Consider the following 27,032-nt stretch of genomic DNA (forward strand, 5'->3'; position numbering starts at 1 on the left):
TATATTTGTGTAAATATATGTATATATAATATGTGTATGTGCGTGTATTATTATATGAATATTATGAATACATGCATATTTCACAAAAAAGACCAATTTTCTCTTGTGTAGAATGGATACACTGCCCTTCACATTGCATCCAAGCAGAACCAGGTGGAAGTGGCCAACAGCCTGCTGCAGTATGGAGCTTCGGCCAATGCTGAGTCACTGCAGGGAGTCACACCTCTTCACCTGGCCTCACAGGAGGGCAGACCCGACATGGTCTCCCTGCTCATTTCCAAACAGGCCAACGTCAACCTTGGCAACAAGGCAAGAATAAATACATCAGCAGACTGCATGTTTGGCCTAAATTAAATTGCTGTTTGACATGATTTGTTTTATTATTGATGTGTTTGACTTTGCGTTTTGATATTTTTTCTAACCAGAGTGGATTGACCCCCCTACACCTGGTGGCGCAAGAGGGACATGTAGGCATTGCTGATATCTTGGTGAAGCAAGGAGCTTCAGTTTATGCTGCGACACGGGTATGACCATTTTCTTTCTTGTCCTTCAGAGAAAGAGAAAACTGCAGTTTGAATAATGAAATTAGGAGAGCTTTCCCCCGCGTTGTAGCAGTTATCAAAGTCTTAGTTTAGAAACTACTTGTGTCTCCACTTTAAGCTGTAAAAGATAGTGCCTAAGTGCTGCAGCATAAATAGCCTTCCAGACGGTTATGTTATCAACGGTACTCAGCTGACCCTTGATGGGTTCAAATCCCTCAGACCTCTGAGTTACTGCTGGAAGCATTGTTTTATTTCATTTCACAAATGCTTAATTCAAATTACAAAAGCTGGCCATTAACTTTCAAAGTTATGTGGCAGGTTAGAAATGTGTTGATGAGTTTTCCATCATCCATCAGATGGGTTACACCCCTCTCCATGTGGCGTGTCACTATGGCAACATCAAGATGGTGAAGTTCCTTCTACAACAACAGGCCAATGTTAACAGTAAAACAAGGGTGAGTGTCTCCCACTGGTCTTTGATCAAGCTACAATAAAATTAGACTCAGCTGGAACTGTGCATCAAGCTCATACTCAATAACCACGCCATCAGCTCATCTTTTGTAAACAAACCACAGCTGATTAATTGCAACAAAATAGCAAACCAGTTTTCAAGTCAACATTTCCAAGATTTTTAACCTGCCATTTTCTCTTCATTGCAGCTTGGTTACACTCCTCTGCACCAAGCGGCGCAACAGGGGCACACAGACATCGTGACATTGTTGCTAAAACATGGTGCCCAGCCCAACGAGACCACTACAGTAAGTATGAATACACGCTTGTCCTCATTGTCACTTAAAGTTTTGTCTTTGCTTCTGATCAATCTGCTGTTTTCTTTTCCTCAGCATGGCACTTCAGCCCTGGCCATTGCTAAAAGACTGGGCTACATCTCCGTTATAGATGTACTGAAGCTCGTCACTGAGGAGACGGTTTCAATGGTAAGGATTTTAGAATCACCTATTAATGCGACACTCCTATTATACAGTCATGACTCACAAAATAAATTTAACATACTATTAAAATAAATATGTATTTTTTTCTTTCCATACCTAAAACTGTTTTTTTTTCTTTTCTGTTTCCCGCAGACAACCACCGAGAAACATCGCATGAGTTTCCCAGAAACAGTGGATGAGATTCTAGATGTGTCTGAAGATGAAGGTATAGCACTGCTATGATTATGAATAAGACCAAACCAGAAGGAAACCATCATGTTTGGCGTGTGAAAATATTTTTTTCAACTTTTTTCTTTGCTTTTTGCCCTTTTTTTTAGGAATTGCACAGCTTACATTAGGTATGAATGTCCTTCTTTTTTGTGCAGCATTCATAGGTCGTTGTAACAAAGTGTCTGGCTCCATTTCAAGCTCACTCCATCTTTGCCTACTTTCTCTCTCTCTCTCTCTCGCTCTCTCTCTCTCTCTCTCTCGCTCTCTCTCTCTCTCTCTCTCTCTCTCTCTCTCTCTCTCAAGTGGTGGTGCTCACTGTGATGGTGGCTCTGGTTTCTCATTGGCATGCGCCCATAGCACCCATGTCTGTGCCCATGTCCCTTCAATAACACCCTCATTCTCTAACTTCCCAGGTGTCTTTATTCCCCTCCATGGCCCAACATTAGTCATTGTTTTTATAGTAGCAGTCAGAGCCAGTACATTGATCACACCTGCACCTGCTCCGTGAGGTTTTACACTTCTAAGTGGAGTGGTGTTTTCTTTTTAAGACATAGCTTTGCTTGGTGTTTGTCTGTAGTAGTTTGTTTCTTTAAAGTATCCTCCGTTACAGTGTTTTTTTTTAATGCATTTTAGTATTTTTATGCATTTTTGATCTTAAATAGTATTTTTTGAACCAGGCGGTTAGTTGGTAAAAATAATAGGAAGTGGTGGAATAAATAAAAAATATTGCATTGCACCTCACATAAATTATTATTTGCAGGACACAGTATTAATTTAGATAAACTGTAACATAGTTTGAATCAGTTTATGCTATCATTGTCTGAATTGTAATAACAAAGTAGTACAAGTATACTATACAAATTCAGAAAGAAAAAGGGGAAATATCAGTGTATTTGAGTCCCTGCCATGCCATTTAAAGCAGATGAACTTATTGTTTTTCCATATCAATCAAATGACCTTTATTTCTAGTCCTCCTATCAAGAGAAGTATCAGTTTAAAAGCTTCTCTGCTGAGATACATGGTGGTTTTCTGATAATGTGTATTTCACTTTTAAGATATTTTGGGTAAATATCTATTAGCCTAAAGGAGAGCAACCTGAGCCCATCGTACAATCAAACATGGAGAGCAGATGGGAGAACCAAAATAGCACAAGATCTGTTAGCTAAATCTGTTTCCCCACATGTATTTTTTTGTTCATTCAACTCAAATCCTATGAGAAAAACATTTGGCTTTGGACCCAAGTCTTATAAGAGAGTGAAAAACAATATTTATACTTGCATCATTTTGGATAAAAATGATGACGTCATAGTGATCACTATATATGTATATATATATATATATATATATATATATATATATATATATATATATATATATATATATATATATATATAAACACCACGGGCAATAAAGAATTATTAAGATGACTTATATTCTGTCAGATGGACTGAAAAAAAACTTTTTTGTTTCTGAATTTCTTTGTATTAGAAAAAACAGCTGTTTGTCATGCCAACTTAAGGGTGATTTACCAGTTTATAGGTCAGACTCACTTTCTGCTGCCCTCGAGTAGACAAAACAACCCCATGTGGCGGTTTAATTTTTGCTGCTGGAAGTTCGCATCACCACTGACAATAATGCCAGAGGATATTATGTCTTGATAAATTTAGTCCCCTGATAATTCAACCAACAGATTGTCAGTGTGGCTCTAATTATAGCATAGAGCTGAGTCGCTGTCTTAAAGACACACTTCATATCCGGATGGTAAAGTGTTATTAGCAGATAATGTGATGTGTACCCTCCCTTCCATATGATAACATTTTGCCCACACAACACACATGCCTTGTATGCAAGACAGATGATATACAGGACATGAGCTGACACATGTGAACCTCCGGGGAGTGCACTCATCGAGTCAAACATGGCGTAATGACATCATTCTGGCTCTGAACCGTCCACAGACACCTATTCACACAAGCTGCGCTCATACAGTCACAAAATTCATAGACGCAGGGGAGACAACTGGTTTCCTGCTGGTAATTCTAAGACATTTTCACCTGTTTTGGGGGTAAGTAAGCTAAACCCACCTGGACTCACATCCAGATATGCTGTTTGTTCAAAGGAGAGTATGAAACAGCTCATACTCTTCTTATCCTGCATTGTAGACAAATGCGTCGTTCTGATTGTGTTTGAGTTCATTCTTTTGAGAGCAAATCTCTTCATGTATCACTCTGTAAATCAGCTGTCAAAAACTTCCACTTTTTTCACAAGACAGCACATTTTTGGACTGAGATTTTGCTGATGCATGCTCTCACCCCAGATAGTGCAGCCTGCATATCTTAAATGTTGTTGTCTAGCCCTCATTCCTGTGTTGTTTTCAGAGACTTTACTGTAATGTAATGTTCGGGGTTTAAGAAGTGTCAGAAGCTTGAGAGGACATCTGATTACACTGTGTTATTCATATCCACATTCATAATTTGTTGTGTGTTCTCATAATTTCTGATGAAATAACATTGTCATTAATATCTTGTGTCACCAGTAATTCTCAAATAACAGAGCCATCACCGAGTACATCCTGGGTTATCATGTTGTCTAACACTTCTAACTGCTAGTTAACAGCCTTGTTTTCTTTCTCTTTTTCTCTTGTGCTGTTTCACCAACCTGACCACGTCTGTTCGCTCTCTTTGGCATGTTGTTCTCTGAAGGAGAGGAGCTCTTGGGGACAGAAGGGGCCAGGTACATGAAGATGGATGACATGAAAGACCATGATGACGATTTCCTCTCCCCAAAGAAATCACTGGAGTACGAGAGAGGGCTGGGCACAGCGTAAGGGGGGATGTGCAGGGAAGGAGGGTAGAGAGCCAAGCTAGTAGCCGTGAGCTAATAGGTTGACGGTAGAAGGGAATGCACCATAGACACACACTAAACACCAGGGGGATGACTTGGGAGGAACTAAGATATAAAAACCAAATGTCTATAACCTGACTGTTTTTCCTGTCTCTTTCTTCCTTCATACAACAGGAATTACTCACCAGCCATTCCCAGGATTCCTCGTGTCTCGCCAGAGACTGTTATTTTGAAAGAACATGAAATAGATCAGGTACTGCACAGAGCTGCATGGCTGAAATGCACCAAGTTGCAAATATCACATAAATATGTACAACAGTATAAATTAAACCACAGAAGAGAATAAGAGGGTTTTGAGTCCTTTACGGGGATCCAAATTCAAAAGGACTGGATCTTTAAAGAGGATGTTTTATGAATATATGATTTTCATTTTCTTACTTTGTTAACACAGCTTTTTTGTTCTGCAAAGTTTCAGTGTACCCACTGAGGAGCCTTGTGCTCTCCAACCTCTCATAACCTGCTTGAAATGCCTTATTTTAAATTCCAAGTTTACACCTGCTACATATATGCATCATACTCAGTCCTGCTTATTGGTTATACTGGTATAGTCAAGCAATGTGCAAGATCTGCTTAATTTATTATTTTTTTTTTTGCTTTCTTTATAATATATTTAATCAGCATTTTTTAACCATTCATCTGGACAAATAAATCTAGGCTTCACTCAACGGGGGAATCCTTAAGGAGACAAGAGCTGAAGCAAAGTGTTTCAGAAAGCAAGAATATAACCAGTGAGAAAAAGTTATATTAAATTATCCCAGAAGAAAACCAACACAAATAATGAGGATATGTCTCCTTATCTGTAGCAACTCCACTGTTGTTTATTAGGTCCCTTTTAACTGGTGTGATGTTAATTATTTGCTCAGTGTCCACTGTAAATTTATAATTTTAAAAGTTGTTACTAAAGCATAAACATCTATCATAGCCCTGTCAATATTCTTTATCTTATGTGATATAGCTACTTCCTCGTTGTATAGAACATTATTTATACTGCTACACAATATACTGAATAGTCTCATTTCTGTCTCTTGTAGCAACACACTCCACTTCCACTGCCCAAAGAATGTGATGAGGACTCACTCATTCCCAGCAGCCCAGCAACTGAGACATCTGACAATGTCAGCCCAGTTGCCAGTCCCATACACACAGGGTCAGTACAGAAGAAAACACTTGAGATCAGATCTCTCCTCTTATTAGGTGTGCTAACTGGCACAGTTTTTGTTGAACAACAGGTTCCTGGTCAGTTTTATGGTGGATGCTCGGGGCGGTTCAATGCGAGGCAGCAGGCATAATGGTCTGCGTGTCATCATACCTCCACGGACGTGTGCTGCACCCACCCGCATTACCTGCCGCCTGGTGAAGCCGCAGAAGCTGACCAGCCCCCCTCCACTGGTGGAGGGAGAGGGGTTGGCCAGCAGGATCATCTCCCTTGGTCCAGCTGGCATGCAGTTTCTGGGGTGAGCAAGCAACTAAAATCTTCTTCTTTTTATTTTGTTTGAACAAAGGTACTCATGGCTCGCTTCAGGATAAGCCGGAACCCAATAATGCAAGTTGTGATTGATTCAGATGTCTTTATTGATTAAACACACCCCCATCCCCCAAAAAACATCAGCTCTGTGAGTGAAGCTGCATCACATAAGAAAGGTGTAGGAGTGGCTGTTTTTTTTATTTTCTCCATCCAATGTTTATGGAAAAAAGTACAACAGAAGACACTGTGTGGATCCAGTCATCTTTGAATGTCTGAATATGTCTAAGTTGAGGGGATGGAAAATACCTATGAAATATTTATCCATGTTTTCTCTCTCTCACCTCTTCTTGCCATGACATTCAGTTGATGAGCTTATCAATAATTTTGATGGTAAAATTAAAATAATTTTTATATTATTGCTCTCACCAAGGTGAATGTGGACAAAAAAAAGAGCTCCATGATCAAATGACATGCTGATAAAAAAAAAAAAAGAATTGCAGATTCACTATGAAATGTATAAAGAGAGACTAAAGATTTATAATCTGGAGCTGAGAAATGACATCTTTTCTGACGTTATTGCTAAGAACAGGCATAATGCTTCTGCCTTGTTCGTTACTGTTCGCACACTAATTAATCCTCCTGTGTGCCACTATCCCCAGAACTTCCATCCAACTGGACCTGTGAAGAGTTTGCTTCTTTCTTTACTGACAAAATCCTAAAAATCAGCCAGTCCGTCTGCTCTTTCATGCCAGGAGCAGAACATGTTTCAACACTTTCACTCAGAGGAGACATAAATATCATGACACGCTTTTCTCAAATCAGTCCTAAAAACCTGGAAGATATCATTTAGCATCTGAAATCCACCACTCGCTGTCTTGGCATCTCACCAGCAGGGTTTTTCAAGACTGTTGCAGGATGCATGACCTCAGACATTTAACAGAATGTGCACACATCTCTGCTTTAAGGTTTCTTCCCTCAGACCCTTAAAACAGCTGTCATCAAGCCAGCACTGAAAAGAAAAACTACTTGTGGCTCATATAAACAACTATATGCTGATATAAAACATCTGCTTTATTCGTAAGATTATAGAAAATCTTTCAACACTTAATTATTTTTTAGTGTCTCACCATTCACTTACAACACACAATATTTAGGTATTATTTATCACTATTTAACTGTTCTTTTATATATTTATGGTGTGTGATATTTATGTACTTGCATGTTTATGGCAGACCAGTGATTGTGGAGATCCCCCACTTTGCTGCTCTGGGTCGTGGTGACCGGGAACTTGTGGTGCTGAGGAGCGAGAATGGCTCAGTGTGGAAAGAACATCGCAATCGCTATGGTGATGAAGTGCTGGAAACAATCCTGAATGGGATGGATGAGGGTAAGAGTCCATCACATGACTTATTAGACACTGACTGGCATCACTTGATCAGATATTTAATCATTTCTTCTCTTCCCAGAATTAGAAAGTCAAGAGGAACTCGGGAAGAAGCGAATCCGTCGCATCATCTCCACTGACTTCCCACTTTACTTTGCTGTTGTGTCAAGAGTCCAACAGGAAAGCGACCTTATTGGTCCAGAGGGAGGTTCGCTCACAAGTAAACTGGTGCCAATGGTGCAAGCCACATTTCCCGAAACAGCAGTCACTAAACGAGTCCGCCTGGGGCTGCAGGTGAGATGGGACGATGAGGAGCAGGAAAGAGAGGAAAAACAGAATCATTAATGCTTGTGTGCCTGAAAACAGCATGATGGATTTCTTTTGATTGATCATGGAATGACCTGATCATATCAGCAGATGTTCAAAGTTTTCTTTTTATGTTGTTTATTTTGCTTGTTGCATTTTTAGAGGACCTTTCTTTTTGCTTTTTATTTTACACACTGCATGCACCTGGCACCTTTATAGACCTGTGGACATCTCATTTAATGCTGATATGTAATGGTTGTGTCATCGTTAGAATCTTTTTTACTAATGTCTTTAGTCACTTACAAACCGCATGCATCCCATATTTAATACATTCATTTGCAATGTTTGATACACAAGTCTGCATTTTCTGTAGTTGTTTTGATGTTATTACTGTCTTATAAAATAAGCTAACATGCTTTCTTTTAGGAAGAAAAATATAATTTCACCACACATAAAGGTGACAATTAAGGACCTGATCTTTACATCTATACAGTCTCAGTTTTTTAAACCTTTTATTGCCATTCACTCTTCTTTGCATGGCTTCACTGTTTTTTTAAAAACACACACCAAAGACTTGAGACGTTATGTTGAACGCACTTATCAGGACCGTAAAGAGTCACATCCTTCTCTTTACTCAAACATCCACTTATCATTTAGCTCTCGTTGTCATAAATGAGCCCAACATCACACACAAGAAAAGGAAGAATTAGCTGTAAGGTTAAAATGGGAACATTATGGACTTGATCTGGTTCAACTGCAGATGTCATCAGTTTAACATTTATGTAAACACCATGGTACTTTCCATGTGTGTGTCAGTTTCCAATTCAAGTTCAAGAGAGTCATTAAATGTACTTATTAATTCCCCTATATTCTTTTTTATTTGTAATGTTTCCACTAGTTAAAAACAATGATTGTATTTATTCTTACTTTGAATAAGAATAATTTTTACAATCTTCTGATCAGCAGCTTATCACCAGTCGTCAGACATTAACTTAATTCCAACGTCTGAGTAGACTACAATAGAGCAAACTGGCAGATGGATATAGAATGAATACTCCATCTTCTGTATGTTTTGGCTGTCTGGAGGACACATAAGTGAATTTATGTAAAGCTAAATATATTTTGTAAACTAACACTTTACTGACTTTGCTGTAGCCAAGCTGTAGCAAATACTGAATGTAACTGAATATCAGAAAGTTAGACATTGTTATGATATTCACTCTCCTTACATAGATTTATTTTAGCGATTTCATCATTTTGCAGAGAATATTTGCTTTACTGAGATTATGTTATAGTAAACATGTCATCGATGGTCTTGTAAAACCACAGTGCCTTATGCTCTATCCATTTTTATCCATTTTGTATTAATCAATGTGAAAGCTTTTGTTAATATTCATTGTTGAATTTTACAATAAAAAGTTATTTTAAAGTCATTCAAGCATTTTGTGTTGCTATTTTCTCTAAATTCTTCGTCTGAGGTACTTTACTCACTGTGGACTTCTTTCTCTTTTCCTTGTCTTCTATTTTCTCTTTGATCATCCTTTATTTTCATACATTTTCCATTCCCTCTACTTGCTGTCCTGTTATCCCAACATCCTTTATGAAAAATATAATTTCCATTTTTTTTTCTTTATTTCCTCCTTTCTGTCTCATCAAACCTGTACCTGTTACTTTCTTCCACATCATCTGCTTTCACTTTCAGGCTCAGCCAGTTCCAGATGAGCTGGTTGCAAAGCTGCTGGGTAATCAAGCAAACTTTAGTCCTGTGGTCACTGTGGAGCCTCGGCGGCGCAAGTTTCACCGACCGATTGGCCTTCGTATACCCTTGCCCCCGTCCTGGAGGGAGAGCCCTCGAGATTCTGGGGAGGGCGACACCACCAGTCTGCGTCTGCTCTGCTCTGTCATAGGTACTGCATGACAGTCAGGAGGTGTTGGGGTGGGTTTACTTTCATGGCATGGAAGGATTTATGGGTCAAATCTGGAAATATCTGTGGGTGAAAGATGCCTGCGTTGACATATTGCCATCATTTGACTACTTCTTCATGACTTTTATATCTCTGCTTTTGCTCTTTTCCACACTGTTTCACTGCCAGGTGGTACAGCCTCTGCCCAATGGGAGGACATTACTGGCACCACCAAGCTTATCTATGCTAATGACTGTGCCAGCTTCACAACCAATGTTTCAGCACGGTAAGTTCAGCTGGCAGCTTTTACAGTTTATTAAGCATCAAGAGTCCACACTAAATGTATAACATCCCTGCAAACAGCTCAACTATATTAAAATCATGTTCAGTGTTCTTGAACTAATTCTAATTGCATGCCATTGTTTCATCTCAGATTCTGGCTGGCAGACTGTCCTCGGACAGCTGAGGCGGTTTCCTTTGCCAACCTGCTCTACAGAGAACTGTCAGCTGTACCCTACATGGCCAAGTTTGTGGTCTTTGCAAAGATGAATGAGCTGCGTGAAGGCCGTCTGCGTTGCTATTGTATGACTGACGATAAGATGGATAAAACTCTGGAACAACACGAGAATTTCACAGAGGTGGCACGCAGTCGAGACATAGAGGTCAGTTTAGATAAGAGGGTTGTATTTTTATACTAATCGTTGATCACCTTATGCCTATTATTCTACGCTTGTTGAGTATATTGACAAAGAAAGCAAGTGCTTTTAGGTAAGTTCTTAAATCCTATATTGCAGGTGATGGAGGGCATGCCACTTCACCTGGAGTGTTCAGGGAATCTTGTTCCAGTGAGGAAGGCCACGCAACAGCCTCGCTGCTTCAGTTTCCAGGCCTTCAGGGACAATAGACTTCCTGTCTCTGTTAAGGTGTTAAAATATGGCTTCATTTACATTTCTGTCCTTTCTTTCTTAATGCTTGTACATGACCAGTTTTTCCACTTTCCTAATGTTTTTTCATCTGTGCAACACAGGTGAGAGACAGCAGTAAAGAACCAACTGGATTTTTATCCTTCTTGCGCAAGACAACCAAGTATGAGGACAGCCAGCATGTGCTCTGCAACCTTAATATTACCATGCCTCCATGTATTAAGGTAAAGCTTTAAAACTTGAAAAAAGACGCATACAGTGTATTTCTGAAGATTTCTGACTTTGCTGGTATTTGCTTGCTCTTGGTAGATTATTGGGAGTGAAGACCGAAGACGAACTCTGACCCCTCTGGCTTTAAGAGAACGATACAGTGCCCTGAATGAGCCTGCTATGGGTATGAGTCTTCAATCACACAATAGTAAATAGTTATTGATCCATTTGTGTTCATGTATATTAACAGAAACACATTATGATTTGAAACGCTTCATCGACAGCACAGTCAGAGTCCATGATAATCTCAGCTTTGTAATCAACAGAGTGAGATGTTAAAGTTCCAGTTGCTTTAAATTTGCAGCATCAATGAGTGCCATGGAAAGGACAGAAATGAAGATGGCTGTCATTGCAGAGCAGTTGGGACTGAGCTGGGCTGGTGAGTGAAAACCAAGAGTACACAGCGTCTGTTTTCATGTGAACCATCCATGTTTATCTTTTGTCTGACAAGCAGACCCGACACGAGGCAGCTGATTAAACAAAGTTAGAACACGGAGCAGAGCCAATGAAACTAATTATTTTCTGCCTCCCTTCTAAATAGCAGAGGTATTTTACAGAGGGAACAATCTGTGAAGACTTGAACAACCCTCAAGAACAATAGCATAAAGTTACAAACATGTCCTTCCTTTCTACATAGAGTTGGCACGTGAACTTCAGCTCAGTGTGGATGACATCAATAAGATCCGAGTGGAGAATCCAAACTCCCTGCTGGAGCAGAGCTCTGCACTGCTCAACCTGTGGGCCACTCGTGAGGGCAAAAGGGCCAAAAGTGAGTGAATTAGATCTGATGTGAATTCGTCACCTTTTTTTTTTGTCCATCCTGTTTTTTATCTTGTATTTCAGATCAGTATACTTCCTGGAAACTTCTCCTCTTTTGCCTTGAGTCTTTTCCTTCTGTGCTTCCTTACAGTGGAGAGCTTATATACAGCTCTGAAGAGTATTGATCGTATGGACATCATCAGTATGTTGGAGGGCCAACCCCATCAGCCTTTGAGACAAGGCTCCCGCGATCTCACCAGACGCCGACACAACGAGCGAGACCACCTCTCCCCTGGTATTACCAATGGTAAGTCCCCCCCCCCACATCCCACAATGCAGCCCACCCCTCTCTGTTCCTTTTGGCTGAACCTCAAGCCACTTTTCTAATAAACATACAGTGGTACTCAAAGTTTGTGAAACCTTTACAATATTTTACATTTCTGAATGAATAACACAAGAATTTATATCAGAGTCTAAAATTCAGATTTGATCAAGGTGAGAAGTAAGACAAAATATCCTGATTGGTCTTGTATCTACAGTGAAAAAAATTCAACATTACATATCTTTTAAATCAATATGAGGTCAGCATACTTTTGCCACTACATGTGTAAAATTAAACTAGTTTCCTCAGTAAAGAGATAGCCAAGCATAATGGCTCATCTTTAATGGATTCTTTTAATCTTTTTGAAGAGCTGAGTGAAAATCTTATGATGCTTAAGATATTTTTTGCCCTTCTTTCTTACAGAAATATAGGAAATAGTAAACCATTCATGAACTTTCAGGCACCATTGTACTTCCTTTTGCGAAAACTACCCTCCTGGCAAAGTGATGTTTGTTTCCCATATGAATTCTCTCATGTCTTTCTCATGTCTTCTGACCCTCTTGTGTATGAAAGCTGCCACAAATGTCCAACTTTTGCAGGATTGTACCTCAGCAACATGCAGCGGGACTCAGGACACTCCTACTGTACTACAACTTCTTTAGTTTCCATGGTTATGCATTTTACACTGTGTACACAGAATTTACATCTATGGAGGCTTATAGAGAAACTTCACAGGAAATTTCGTGTAAATATTGAATATTGGTCAATCCCTGGTGATGTACAGACTGAAATAATTATTCCACACAGATAAAGTATCCCATCATGAATAGTTTAGTAGTATTTCATTTTTCTGCTTGATTCATTTTGAATAAATTATCAGCTATCTTGTAAAATTGAAACTTTAGCCCTTTATGTGTCATTTAAGATTTAAATACATTTTAATTTAGCATGATAATTTGTTAAATAGCACTTTGTCATACATGATCAGTCCACACAGACTATAAGTAAAACCTCGTTTATCTGACCCTCTCAGCGATTGTCAGCCCGTTGTCTTTTACTCTTTCCTCATGGTTTCCTCCTTCATGCATATTCTACATCGTACTGATTCCATTTTCACTTGTGGACTAATGTTAGTGCACCTTCTTCCTGGACTGGCTTCTCCTCTCCGTAACCAGTGCAGATGATGAGTTAGTCAGACAGGGGACAGGTCCCTTCTGTGAAAACTGGAGTAAATATCAGAGATGTAACTATGCATACACTTGTGACCATGATGGTGTAAGGGTGAAAAGGGGAGACATTCAGATCACAGCCGCAGTGAATCTGATAACTGCGTTATCTGTTCTATCTGTCCATCTGTCTGGCTACCTGCCTCCCAAAAGTCGTTCCTGCTTTGACATGGCGGCCAGTTGTTTATTTTAAACCCATCACAATATTCTAGAGGCGTATGACTTACAGATAAAGTGTAAGACATCTTAGAAGCACACTTTGTGAAAGACTGTGCAGATAACAGCAGAAAAGAAATTCATTTATTTTGCGCTTTAAGCTATAAATAACAATGAAGCCTCTTAAATATTGAAACTGTGGAGGTATTTGTTTTGGATTTATTTACTCTTGAGAATAGTTTGGCTTTTCTCAGGTTGTCTCACTGTTTAATCCATTGATATGTATTAATTTATTTTGGTTTCTGAAGTTAGATGAGATGATGATGTAGGTATCCTGTATGTCTGATAACCATAAAGCCACACTTGGCATAAAAACTGGAGCCAGTAGGAAACAGAGTCTGCAGCCAGACTGTATCTGGAATTTATGTAAATCTCTAGAAAATATCATCTTACATTTGAGAGGTGGTTGCTAAAAAATGAATACTTTTTCATATTCAGACATAACCAGGACAACTTTTCCGTTATGTTTCCTGTCTTAGTGCTAAGTTAAGCAGACTGGCTGCTTTGCATTTGCAGGCGCATCTTGAGAGTGGTGTCAGTGTTAGCTCAAACTCAAACTCAGCAATGAAACTTTCTACAAGAAAATGTTATATTTCTTCATAAAATGAGGCCCAGTCCTCTACACAAAAGCTCCATATTTCTTATTATCAGCAAAGTGACGTGTTTTTTCATTTTTCAAAGAAAAAAATCTATTGTATTCTGTTTAAAAAAAATTTGCAGGATCACTTTTGATTCATAGCTATTTTCCACCTCTAAGAGTTGTTCATACAAGTTAAAATACCTTTTATCATAACAGAGTAGTACCTCTTCTTTTACACTCGTGAGAGCGCATCTAAATTCCTTCTGCTTGTGGTTGCATGTTTCTACGTTTGAGTCTCTTTAGGGTTGATGTTGGTGCACTGAATGTCCTTTTGGGAGCCGTGTTTTCATTCTCTGTGAATCTGTCCCTCTCTATGTTTCTCTGGACATGTCATCTGCAGCCTAGCCGCCCTACTCTTCCTCCTCCTTCTCACTCCTCTCCGAACTCTGACCTCATGCCGACCTCATGTTGACCTCTGACCCATAACTGTAGCTTTTTTAATTTTTTTATCCTTTATATTTTTTTGCGATTGGTGCATTGCCTTTATTTTTTATTATTCTTGAAAACCCCACCTTTTTAAGTGTCCTCTCTATAACAGATATCCCTCACACAGATTGTGTTTTCAGCACCCACTGGGAGGGGGGGAGGTGACCCCTCACTCTCTATCTTTCTCACACTGTTTCTGTCTGTGTTCATCACCCTGGTTTATATTCCTCTTTCTCTCTTGCCGCTCTTCTCTTTTTTCCCTGCTCTGTCCTTTCCCTCTTTTTCCCATCCCTTTTTTTCCCCTCCTGCCCTCCTGCATGATTGCACGTGCACCAGACTTCCATTGCTCATCTCCCTCTGTGTTTGCATGGAGGCACTGGGACGATGGGCAGCACTAACACTAGCTTGTTGGAGATAATGCTTCAAACACTGCATCAAAGCTGCTTGACCAACTTGTTTCTTTGCATGGCATGTAGAGTGAGAACGTCTCTGTTACTCCTCTGTTATCAGTTGTAAGGGGAGTTAAAAAAAAAAAAAAAGGTTGCAAACCTTTTTTAAGAACTTTGACTTGTGTCTGCACTGTTCATGTATGGATGTTATGATTGTTTTGTGTGTCACTGGTCCTATGTAATCTGTCCATCTAATTTTGTGTGAAAATATATGAATGTCATCTGTCCATTCCCGTATATAAATGTTCTTTTTGTTAAATGTGAACTGCTGTCAAACCAGTCTGTGTGAGTGTATCAATGTGAGTGTTTTTGTGTGCGTTCATATATTTATTAGTGCTTTGGGGGTTTCATATTCATGTAATTGTGTGTTTACAGGCAAAAAACTACATTTTCTTGCCATGTAAATTTATGTAAGCTTTGCCACTTTGTTTTGTGTACTTACTGTTTCTAATGCAGTTATGGGTGGCAATCAGACAGTCTTTTTTTTTTTTTTCATATTTTCACCATTAACATTTTCTAAATTTTCATCTCTTCCAAACATCTTTCTCTCATCATCATCTTTACTGACAAATAGCGTTCTTATTTTCCATAACTAAAAACAAATATTTAAAGTCCTTATTTAAAGGAAATTTAATAAAAGAACAGACTAATGCCAAATCCAACCCCAATCATGCATCTTTAGGACAAATTAGTTCCAGTTATAGAAACTTAAGTTAAAACTTTGTGTTTATTTAGTTGATTTTGCCATCAGTTTCTCAGATTTGCCATGTTTATTTTGTCATTGAAAATTGCTCAAGGCAAAATATGTTTTCAACAGCAAGCCTTCATCAATATGTTGAACAAGATTGTTAACAACTCAGAGGATATGCGATTGATCTGTTCATTTGCAGCAAATTTCTGAAATAGCTTTCAGTCAAACTATCACAGCTATTTTTCTTACCTTCAACAAGTGATATATTTGAATCATCAATGCAGCACATTGATGATTTAAATATCATCAATCGACTTACCTAAGTAAGTTATTTTTCTTAACTGACATGAAGCAGCAGGCTGCTGCTAGCTAAGGAAATATATCTTGGAGTATTTCTATTGAATGAATGTTTCTGTGCTGGTTGCTGTACAGCTTTGTTCTCACCAACCCCAACTACTTGTGCATGGTGGAGCATGTAAATCCCTTTTTATACTGTTGACACTCCCTACTAAAGTCATATCCATATATGAACAGGGGAAAATGTGTAGACATCTACTAATTATCTTGAGATGTATTCTCACAACTTAAGATACTTCAGTGCCATTAGGGTAAGGTGTACAGGAGGCAGGAAGAGATGCAAAAAGCACACTGTGGAAAACACAGGGTATATTTACAGCTCATGGAAGAAACTGTGTGAGATACCTGGAGCAAGTTTAGCAGAATTCTGTCATCACAATCAGTAAAACATCTAAGCATTAAAAAAATGATTAAAACCTTCCCATCTCTCGGTGCTTTTAAACCCTGTTGGTGGACTCTCCTTTTAGCTTTCATTGCTGATGATGCTGCTCTGTGTGAATTTCAGTGGTCCTCAGAGTTGTAAATAACACCTTTTAATTAAAACCAAACGTCTAAGACCAATTTATAGTTTAAACTGTGCACAGAAGTTTTGTCAGCATTGACCCTAAAGAGACCCAAGTATATTGCTGTCATTACATTAGACAAATCACATTAGTACTAATAGAACATATTGGTAATTGTGAGTTTGTATTGACTGACAGCTATAGGAGGGCAAGACAGAAAGTAGGACAAGGAGGTCTTTTTTGCCACTTGATGTCTCAAATATCTCCTGCACTCTCTGCAGTGGTCTGCTGCCATACATGAATCAAGTTACAGTCTGTGCTCTGTGCAGTATTTTCATTACTATGCAGTATACACACACACAGAGTCAGTCTTGTGTATTCTGTACTCTGTGCTCTGGACCACTGTGTCATACTCCAGTAGAAGCACCTTTTAGTCTTATGTCCTGAGGTGTCATAGCCATGCTGCTTTTCACACTTTCTGTTACCATCACATTCTTGCTTGAGTAATAACATAAATTCCTAAAAGGGCTCATCTACAGAAAAGCTCATTTAGTATAAATGTTATAAGACATAACACGATATTTCCACTTCTTTTAGTTTAATTTTATCTGCATTTATTTTCAAAATATGATATTTGCAGATGCAACAGGCATCCCTTATTGTCTTAAATTGTATTTTTCTTTCTTTCTAGAGGATGTGCAGTTTTAAAATTTGTATCTGCTGCTGTGACATTATGTATTGTCATACCAGGTCCAGTTGTGCAAGAGTGTTCCCATAGCATCTGTAGGAGTGACCTGAGTCCATAGCACACTGACAACATGCCGTTTCACCAACTGATATATATGAGTTTTAAATACTAATTCAAATTTTTGTTTGAGACAACCGTGAGGCTTTTACAACAAAAGATATTAATAAGAAAAGAGAAGTCTCCTGTAATTGTGTTTGCATAAATAACAATGCAGAGATATATTGAATGTATCATATTAAATTCATGAACCAGTGAAAGAGCAAGCAGCTTTGTGGAGTGAGCTGCTGAATGTGTGTCTGTGTGCGCACTGGGGTGTGAGGAGAATATGAGTTTGCTTGCGTGCATGCTATTGAGCCTGAAAACAATATTAATCTGCTTGTTTTTGGGAGAATTTGAATGCATGCATCTCTGAATGTGAGTGTATGTGCGGGTTAGTATGAGACAAAGAGTGTGTGTCCCTGCTGGACACGTGTCAGTAACCCCTTTCCGTCTCCCTGCAGGTGGCAGCCAGCAGAGCAGCATCAGTCACTGCTGGGTTTGAACACCAGTGTCAGTCTCACGGCCCACCTGGTTGTGTCTGCTGCTGCTGCCGCTGCTGCTCTCACCGTCAGCACTGGCTGATTGAGCTTGACAGCCTTTTTCTTCTAAAAGCTACCCTTGCTCTCTAAGCTAGTTGCACCTTTATTCCAGCTCCTTTTGTCTTGGCCCACCTCCATCTTTCCCTCCCCATTCCTCTCCCATTTGTCCCTTCAGCCTCCTCTACTCCTCCCCTAGATGCCCAGCTTCTGGGCAGGGGCACTTAACCTCCCCCCCAGGGCACCAATGCTGTGGGGTGAGGTGGGGAGCGAGGCGGGGGGGCCAGGTGTCAGTGTGCCTCTCTCTGTCTCGCTCCAGGTTATGGGTTTGCGCAAGAGGAGCTCCTCTCACCAGCATCCATGCAGTACAGCCTACCCTCCCCGCTGGGTGCTGAGCCCTACTGGCAGGAAGTCTCCAGTATGGACTGCGCACCTATTGCCACCACAGAAGAAGACACCTTGATGGAGATGTCGGATGTGCAGGTGTGGCCCTCAGGCAACAGTCCCTCTTTGGTGCCTGTGGAGGACTCCTCACTGGAGTGTAGCAATGCTGATGACTCAGAAGGTCTGCTGGGATTGCCGTATGGAAGTCTGGGCCGACCGGCCAGTCAGGCCAGTGCAGCCAGTGGAGGGGGTGGGATGCTCAGTGGCTCCATTGAGCTGCCAGAAGATGATTCAGAGATGGGCGTTGACTCACTCAGCACCACCACACCAGCCTCACTTGGGGGCACCATTGCTGGAATCAATCTAAATGGAATGAACAATGGTCAGGGGTCAGAGGCAAGCTCAGAGGCATCAGCTGTCACAAATACGACTGGCGGTGACGGAGCTGGAGGAAGAGGAGGAGGAGAAGGCGGGACGGGCTCAGAGGAAGGAATTTCTGTCGTTGCAGGACAGCAAAGGGTGTATGCTCGGTTGAGTGAGTCACCTGGTCTGAGCTGTGTTGCTGATCGGAATGGAGACAGGTTAGTAGGACCTCTGGATGCCTCACCAGTTGTGCAAAGTCACCCTAAAACAATCAATCCCATTTAACAGTATTGTAGATCAGTTCCATTTTTATAAGGAAGAAGTGATCGCCAAAGGGTTTTGTTTTCAATTTTCTAAGTAGATATCAATAGTACATGTACTTCCTCCTCACTTATCCACTGATCTCCTTTCAGGTCAGGTAATGGTGGAAACAGAGGTGGTGGAGGCTCTTTCCTTTCCTACCTGCAGGAACAGACAGGCCCAGGGTGGGTCCCTGTCACTGACCCAACTCAAGCTTGGGTAGGGACCCAGTCTAAACCTAGGCAGGCAGTGGAGACCATGATTTCAACGGTGCGTAATGCTGTGGATGGAGACCAATCTCGAGTATCCCAGGAGGCCTTGCTTCAGCCTGTAAGGGACATGGGGCATTCAGAGATCTTACGGGGACACTTCCGAGGTACCCAGCCATTTGAGAAGGGTTTGGGATTTCCACACAGGGTACCAGAGTTGAGAGCCTGGGATGATGTCCGCATAAAGGGTCAGGTGAGTCACTGTCACAGCAAAAATGGGCAAATGCCTCTACAAGATTTTAAGACTATTTGTCCAACAACTGAAATATTTCTGGAACAAAGTGGTGCAATTACATGAACTGGCATCTACACAACCACACAGCAGGCACAGTTCGGTTAATCTACCTTGGTTTTATCTTCACTGTATCTATATTTAACTAGTTAAGCTGCTCTTTTTTCTGGACAAAAGGCGAAAGAGAACTATGTTCTCGCATTATCCACAGTACTGTTAACTTCCAAATCAGCTGCATTCCAGTAAAGATCAAACTTGACAAGAAAATCACGATTACAAGGGTTTCGTTTCTGTCTAGAAACGGATGTGGCACATGTGCATTAAATTCCATTTTCCGTGTGTCATTCTAATTCTGAAAAAGACATTATCAAGGTACATTTATGGACACATTTAATTCTAGAGGAGGGCTAACGTTAGTCTGAGCTTGTGGCAAGACAGTACTAGCTTTTGCATTCATGGCATTTGTTGCTTGCAGTGCTGTTGGCAAAAAGCCACGGATAAGTTCTTCATGAGGTCACTTGTCGAGATTGATCTAATCTCAGAGAGTGTACTCAAGTTTTTCTAGTTTTATATCTTCATTATGAAGATGTCACCACTCGGTCCCAATGGCTCCACAGTATATGTTTTTAATGCTTCTATTTCTAATCGACAGTGATGTAAAATAACATCTACTCAATTTTATCTTGTCTGTCTGGTGCTAAGATAAGTAGTGTTGTCAAATAAAAAGTTTAACAAATGACCAATAAAATCAGCTCAAAGTGAGCTCCTGAAGCTGACAAAGGGGACTTACAGATAATCAGCCTCAGATAAAGTTAAGATTGTATAGTTAAGTTAGTATATCACTCTGCCCGCTGTGGTCCAGTCACAGGACCCAGTATGTGCATTCCAGAGGTAGTCACACTCTTCAGAAATGATGGTCGACCACAGCCTGCAGGATTGTCTACGGCCACTCCTTTCTGCTGTTATAGTCTGTGTAGTTGTTTCTGTAACACATTATTGAAATTTACCTCACCAATAACCTGCGTAAAACCAATTTAACCCTAAGCTTCTGGCAATTGGAAAAAGAGTCAGTCTTTTTGTTAAAGAAAAAAACTGCATGTTCATAGGAAGTCTGGTGCATCTTATGTCTTCTTGGCTTTTTACATCTCCTTAAGAAGTAACAATTTTAACAGAAACTTAAAATTCAAAGCAGTATTATATCATGCTCAAATGGATTCTATACAGCAAACATTAAATAAAGCCGCACATGAACACACACACACACACACACAGTGTAAGGCCCAAGATGGGCACAAACAGCATGTCCAGACAAATATAGAAAGCATTCTCACTCCCCTACTCATGTTACATGATCTTCACCCCGGTCATTCCCACATGTTAACTTTCTGGCACAATACAGATACATCATACTGTAAAAGACGTTCTCAGCTATAAAAGTGTGTCTGCAAAGACCTATTCACATTTAGCACATTTGGTATTACGTGTTTCTGACTGTGATCAAAAGCCTGATGCAGTTTCCTTTGGAAGCTGTGTAATAGTATTTGCATAGTGAGATGACTTTTCTTCAAGAAATATCTATTTGGCGGTGTGCATCACAAGAATGACAAAGTATTATTTAGTTAGAGTAATAGGCATGTGATGAAAGTTAGGGGTGCCTTTCTACAGCACACTGAGAGCCATGCAGGAGTTGCGAGGAGTATTTAAAGCCCACAGATCACATGGTCAGATTGCAAGAGAGGTGTGAATAGATGTCTCTCAGAGTTGCTTTTGGTTGGATTTCGCATCTTTAACTGACTGATCCTGATCTGAGGAAGGAGAAGGAATAAAGACTTGGTCAGAAGGGCCCACTGCTCCGGCTAATGGAGGACAGATATGATCTGAAAGACACAGCACCACTTTGACTGAATCAGTGACCCAAGGCAGAGGACTGCAGCTGTTACCTTCTCTCTGAGCTGAAAGAAGGGCTGTGTGGGAAACAGGAGTCACTGAAGGCTGACGGCTTGAAGCAGCAGCAGTCGCCCAGAGTGTGGTGATTTGCTGGGGATTAAATTGGGGGAATGTGGGCCCTAGTGACTGAGCTTCTCTTCAGCTTCGTGTTGCTGGCTTTTCTGGTAATCAGCTGTCAGAATGTCCTCCACATAGCCAGCGGCTCGGTGCGGTCCGTGCTTACCTACATACACACTCAGCTGGACCATGAGCTTGGTGAAGTTGAAGGAGTAGTTGACGAAGAGGAGAACGTGACCACTAGGGTGGTCCGCCGCAGAGTCATTCTAAAGGTACAAACAGAGGGGCAGAGGAGTGTCGGGTAAAATTTGAAGAAAAGATTTATTGGTGGGGAAATAGTCACAGGAAAAAGCAGGAGGGAATATTGTTTGAAGAATCCAATGTTTTTAATAAAATCCTGTAATGGGAAGTTTGTGGAAATATGAATGAATGATTTGATGTATCTCGTAGTTGAAGGGAGGAAGATTGAGGAAAACTTCCGTGAGGATTAATTGAGGACACTGTGCACAACAAAATATGTAAACTGTCTAATATGTTGGCCAATTTCTTGGCCAATCATAAAATTTTGAGCCAAATCAATCCTGATCTAATGATATTTAATTGTGTGACTTGACTATCGGAGAACTTGTGGCTAAAGTAAGCTTAAACTGTTTTTTTTTAAAAACTGTCTTCATACATTTTCAACAAATTTGGACTCTGTGTTAAACCGGCACCACACCGAAAATACATCTGACTCTCAAGTTTTGCATTCCAATTCAGCACTACTCAAACTCTTTCCCTTGTCTTTTCTTTGTAACGTGCAGCTGCATGCATTACTCTGATGCAAAAATAGCTGTGTCAACACACTGTAGATTATCAAAGGCTGTAACTGTATTACCATAAACCTCATGTACTGTAATTACAAGCGCCTAAGGAAACATTACTGAGCAAGTGCTCCCTCAAAAAAGTCTTCTAAATCCGAAAACATCTGATTGTGTTTTCTCACAGAGGAAAAACAATTACAGTATACTGCATTAACAGATACAATCATGCGTCATGTGCGCTTGTGGTGCTCTGTAAACTATTAAAGAAACAGAATGCATTGGTTTACAAATCCGTAACACAGAAAAAACTTACAGAAATGTTAATGTAAAGACATTTGGACATTTAAAGCAGAAAATAATTTGCTTCTATCAACACATTTGAAATAAGTAGGAATACGGGCAATGAATGGCTGTAAAATCTATGCAATAGTAAAAAAGGATCAAATGAAACATCTGCAAATAGATTATTCTAAATGACAAGGGCAACTGTCATATGATTAGATATTAAAAGAGCACCTTAAAAGGCCAAGGCTGGACATATGATTTCCATCTTTGTCTGCAATCCTGCTGTGATTCTGTAGCTGCACACATTTCCTGCATTAAAACATTCAATGCATCAAACATCCACATTGTTCCTCTGCTTCTGGTCTTTTTTTGTGTTTTTTACATGTGCAGATCGTATCAGCTAAAACCTCAGATGCAGCATGTGTGTTGATTGAAGTGTTTATAGGTGAACAAGGCTTGAGTACTTTGTACATCTTTGAAAGTACCATTGATCCAGAGATCCTCAGCTAAATGATTAAGGTGTTTAATTTTTGGCCTTTGTTGTTGTCTGGATCTGTCTCCCACTGAACAGCTGGTTCTTTATGACATAAGAAAGACAATAAATGAAGCTTTTCATGTAGATGATGATGGCAAAAAAACCCTGATCCTGCATACAGCAGGGTTGGTTAAACCTTATAAACAAGTCCAGGTGTATTTTTGTCATTAACTCTAAAAGGCTGCTATTAAAGAATGATGTTAAACAGAAAAAAAGATGCAAACAAGGGATAAACATTTCCTCATATGATTTCATATCTGTTTCAGGCATCAAATTTTGAACAGTTTGTTTTTCAAAAGCAATGATTTCCAATTTTGCATTATTTAGATTACTTGCCTTAGAAACTACATCCCAGTTTATTAAAACAGTTTTGCCCTTAAAGTCCATAGTTTGAGAAAGAAGTTAAGTTGGACATTTTTTAATAAAAACATTCTTGAAGTGACTGAATGCTTTTGTCGTCCACAGGGCGACGAGGTTGAAGATATTCCTGGGGAGCAAGTAAGCGAAGAACATTTCACAGATGAACATGGAAACATTGTCACAAAAAAGGTAAGACCCCTGAGTAAATTTATCATTTTGCTTCTTTTTTTTTTGTTGTTTGTTTATTAAATTATTTCAGGGTTACAACTGCTCACTCAGCACCCTTTCAAAGAATGATTATTAAACTAATAATCATTAGTTTTCTCGCTAAAACTCTTCATCATATCTGAACCTTACAAAACAGATTATTTAATTTTACAAAAACAAGCTTTTTTTTTCCTCCATAAACACCGCTTCATCTTTTCATTGCCTCACCCACTTTTCTCCCACTCACCCATCACGCTCTTCCACCCTCCTGTGTGTGAATGTGTGCACGTGCGATAGATTGTGCGGAAGGTTGTGCGCAGAGGGAAGGGTTCAGATGAGGAGGTGGTTCAGGAGTTGAGCGTGGAGGGTTCTCTGCAGGATGCCAACGAGCTGGAGGGCGATGCTGAGCAGTACATGAGCTACGCCATCCTGGGTCGGGACAGCAGCAAGGTGGGCTTCTGATCTGCAGGCAGCTGTGTGTCTCACCTGAGGCTCCCATTATTAGCTGCAGGGTATGCAGTGATGCCTCAGAGCTGAAATGGATTGAATTATTTCAGATGAAAACGTTGGACACCATGTGATGAGACCCTGATTGATAATCTTTTTTTTTTTTTTAAAAAGCAGCTAGATTATAGTGAATATTGTGAAGGCTGAGCAGTAAGACTGAATGCAGATTCTCAGGCATAGTCTTTAGTAAGTGCATGACCAAATTTCATGTGAGATCAGGCGTCTTTCAAAGAAATAGATGTTTCAATGTTTGTCAGAATCAAGTGACTACAAAAGATAGAGACACGTGTGCTTGGTTACATACATGTTCACTTTCTGTAACAGAAATCTCTTTCCATGTTTCTGTGACATACTCATCGCATGTGAGAAGACAGTACTGCTCTGGTGTTTTTTTTATGGTTGAGGGACCCTTATTGATCAACTCGTTCAGGGTTTCCTCATCTTTGTCACCATTAAGTCATGCCTACACTTGAGATGTTTGTGTCTGCGACAGTAACGATTGAATGAAAGGATTGTGGCTCCTTGCAGGTGTCATATTTTCAGTTTTCTTCTTTCACTGGTTACTTCAATGAAGCGATTCTTCTGTTTCTTGCCTTCATTAAAGCTTACAGTTCTTCAACTGTGACTTCTGTGTGCCTTATCACTCAAACCAACTCGCAATCAGAATTGGGTCATATATTTTTTGCAGTAATAATTTTAAATGAAAATGATGGTTCAGATTTGTTGGTGTGAAATTTCTTGAAAATTACATTCGTGTTTCCAAAATCTAAATACTATTTGACACTTCTCTGAACCACACATGCAGTGTCTCATCTGTTTGTCCCACTGCCGACCATCACTTCTGTCCTTGCTTGACTGTTTATAGATTATTTATTTGGTTTTCCCTATCTTGCTTCTCCTTCATTTTTTCACACTTCTGTTACATCTCATGTGTTTGTTTTCCTGTTTGTTTGTCTGTTTCTCCTGTTTTCCCCTGTGCCCTTTTCTTTGTCTGCTGATGTATTTCTGTCTTTCCTTCTCATCTCTCCCTGCCTCTATGTCCTTCTCCTTTACTAATATCCCCTCAACCTCTTGCTCTTGTCATCACCATCTCTTCTGAACCCTTGAACCTCCTGTGCTGCCGACTCCCTTTTCCCCTCCCTGTGCTGTAGCCCGATTCTGTGGATGTGAAGAAAGGTGCTCAGATAGTGAAATGTGCCAGTCTGCGGAGAGTTAAGCAGTGAGGCGTCCCCGCAGGTACAGGACTGACCCACCGCGCCTTGTCTGACCTGTGGGCAAAACCATTTAATCCAGTCTCTCTGGATTAAATGCATCTGAATGTACTTTTAATTTAATACTAATGATATGTAATGTGTGGCTGGTAAAATTACACAAACTATTAACAGAGACACAGATAGGGCAGAAATATAAGAAAAGTATCTTAAAATCTTAAGTGCTTAATAAAAACAACTTATAAACTCCTGACAACTTCTATCTTCTGTAAAATTATTTGATGTGAGATAGTTTTGTCAGTATTAATTCATGTATTATGGAGTGAGAAGATAGTGTGATGTTCCAACAATTCCCAGCCTGGATATACAATAGAAAATGCGACTGCTTCTGCAAGTGCTTTGTCGTGTTTATAGTAGAGAATGAAATTATATTTGTGAATGAATAAATCTAATGGAAACAGAAAATGTTTTTTGTTTGCTAAGTTGAACATATTCTTGTTTTGATCATTATTGTAGAAAATAAATCTATCTTAATAAAACACAAATATAATTCCATAAGCTTGATCCAAAGAGATCGTGGCAGCTGTTATGTTGGGTCAGATATGTTTCTTCATGCATGTTGTGACAAGCTGGAAAAAGGTTTGCACAATCAGCAATCAGCAAAACCAACAACCAAGAGGGATCTTGCAGTGACATCTGTCAAGGACAAAACTGGGAGGCCAGTTGTCCAGAGAATTCGTTTCCTCAGTGTGTCTGTATGTGTGTGTTTGGTGTGTGTGTGTGTGTGATGTGCCCTTTCTATTGCAAAGGCCATGACATTCCTAAAATTACTGATATTTCAAGTGACTCACTGCTGCATGTTTAAACAACTTTTTGCCAAATATTTTTGCTTTTGCTCCAACAGAGCAAAAGTGGTGTGTTAGTGCTGGATTTATATTTTAGATTTAAAAATAGTTGATCATTTTTATTATGGGATCCATTAAATTTCAGTTCATATATGGGCATTTTGGCCAAACCTTTGTATGCGGATTCATAAAAGTTGATTAAAAAATATTCATCTTAGCGTTGTTTCAGCTTGCATGCCAGCGGTTGCATAGAAAGACAAAATGTGTATCTTGAATGCAAATCAGTGTGTTTCTTTCTATCTGCAGAGTTCTCCACAGGATTCAACCCCTTCACCAAAACCATCCTACATGGACACATGACCAGCAGCAGCTGACAGGAGGAACACAACACCTGAAAAGGCAGACAAATGGCAATGAAGACCCCAACACTGACAACCACAGTGGCTATGTCAACAATTAGCACGCACCAGAAGACAAAGGATCTATTGATCTAAATGTAGTTTTTATTACCTTGTTTTTGTTTTGTTTTTTTAAAGAAACTATGGGGGGAAAAGACATACTACTAAGCTAAAAGCATGATTTAGTATAAAACAAAAACCTAACACAAACAAACAAACAAAAAAAAACTAGCAACCAAAATGTGCTTCCTGTTATCTGTATCAGCATGAGTGACTGCTGCCGCATGGCCTGTCTTTAACTACAAATACTGAGGTATTACAAGGGGTGGGTCAAAGGGTTGGGATGGGACAGGCATGCAATGCAAGATTTGGTCAAAATGACCCATTTTTTTAAGCTAACGGGGAAACATTTATCAATCAGCGTAAGAATTAATAAAAGAAAAAGCAAAAAGAGACTGAAAAACTGGGAGTTACATCTTCTCTAGGCAACAGGTTGTCTCTCTCCTCCAAGCCACACAAACTGGTTTTACACCTGTCCCAGTGCTCTTTGAGTCCAGTG

At 39.8% G+C, this 27,032-nt stretch overlaps 1 protein-coding gene across 1 annotated transcript in view; it reads left to right on the forward strand.

The window, feature by feature from the left end:
* Positions 1 to 27,032, forward strand: part of ank1a (ankyrin 1, erythrocytic a) — a gene marked incomplete at its 5' end in the record, with an annotated part of 89,112 nt that overhangs the window by 59,987 nt on the left and 2,093 nt on the right. Inside the window, 29 exons of the mRNA XM_079251011.1 lie at positions 112 to 309; positions 426 to 524; positions 899 to 997; positions 1,202 to 1,300; positions 1,385 to 1,477; positions 1,625 to 1,697; positions 1,810 to 1,830; positions 4,405 to 4,525; positions 4,721 to 4,799; positions 5,638 to 5,753; positions 5,836 to 6,060; positions 7,304 to 7,458; positions 7,538 to 7,749; positions 9,464 to 9,668; positions 9,855 to 9,951; positions 10,099 to 10,327; positions 10,460 to 10,588; positions 10,693 to 10,812; positions 10,898 to 10,982; positions 11,163 to 11,237; positions 11,496 to 11,627; positions 11,769 to 11,924; positions 12,539 to 12,583; positions 18,090 to 18,735; positions 18,931 to 19,279; positions 23,411 to 23,494; positions 23,810 to 23,962; positions 25,171 to 25,255; positions 26,382 to 27,032. The exon at positions 26,382 to 27,032 is cut by the window's right edge and continues 2,093 nt beyond it. Of these exons, the coding sequence (XP_079107137.1) occupies positions 112 to 309; positions 426 to 524; positions 899 to 997; positions 1,202 to 1,300; positions 1,385 to 1,477; positions 1,625 to 1,697; positions 1,810 to 1,830; positions 4,405 to 4,525; positions 4,721 to 4,799; positions 5,638 to 5,753; positions 5,836 to 6,060; positions 7,304 to 7,458; positions 7,538 to 7,749; positions 9,464 to 9,668; positions 9,855 to 9,951; positions 10,099 to 10,327; positions 10,460 to 10,588; positions 10,693 to 10,812; positions 10,898 to 10,982; positions 11,163 to 11,237; positions 11,496 to 11,627; positions 11,769 to 11,924; positions 12,539 to 12,583; positions 18,090 to 18,735; positions 18,931 to 19,279; positions 23,411 to 23,494; positions 23,810 to 23,962; positions 25,171 to 25,242 (4,167 nt within the window). The 3' untranslated portion in view covers positions 25,243 to 25,255; positions 26,382 to 27,032. The remainder of the gene's footprint in view (positions 1 to 111; positions 310 to 425; positions 525 to 898; positions 998 to 1,201; positions 1,301 to 1,384; positions 1,478 to 1,624; positions 1,698 to 1,809; positions 1,831 to 4,404; positions 4,526 to 4,720; positions 4,800 to 5,637; positions 5,754 to 5,835; positions 6,061 to 7,303; positions 7,459 to 7,537; positions 7,750 to 9,463; positions 9,669 to 9,854; positions 9,952 to 10,098; positions 10,328 to 10,459; positions 10,589 to 10,692; positions 10,813 to 10,897; positions 10,983 to 11,162; positions 11,238 to 11,495; positions 11,628 to 11,768; positions 11,925 to 12,538; positions 12,584 to 18,089; positions 18,736 to 18,930; positions 19,280 to 23,410; positions 23,495 to 23,809; positions 23,963 to 25,170; positions 25,256 to 26,381) is intronic.

The sequence above is a fragment of the Telmatherina bonti genome (assembly GCF_933228915.1).
Source record: "Telmatherina bonti genome assembly, chromosome: 13".
Classification (NCBI taxonomy): Eukaryota; Metazoa; Chordata; class Actinopteri; order Atheriniformes; family Telmatherinidae; genus Telmatherina; species Telmatherina bonti.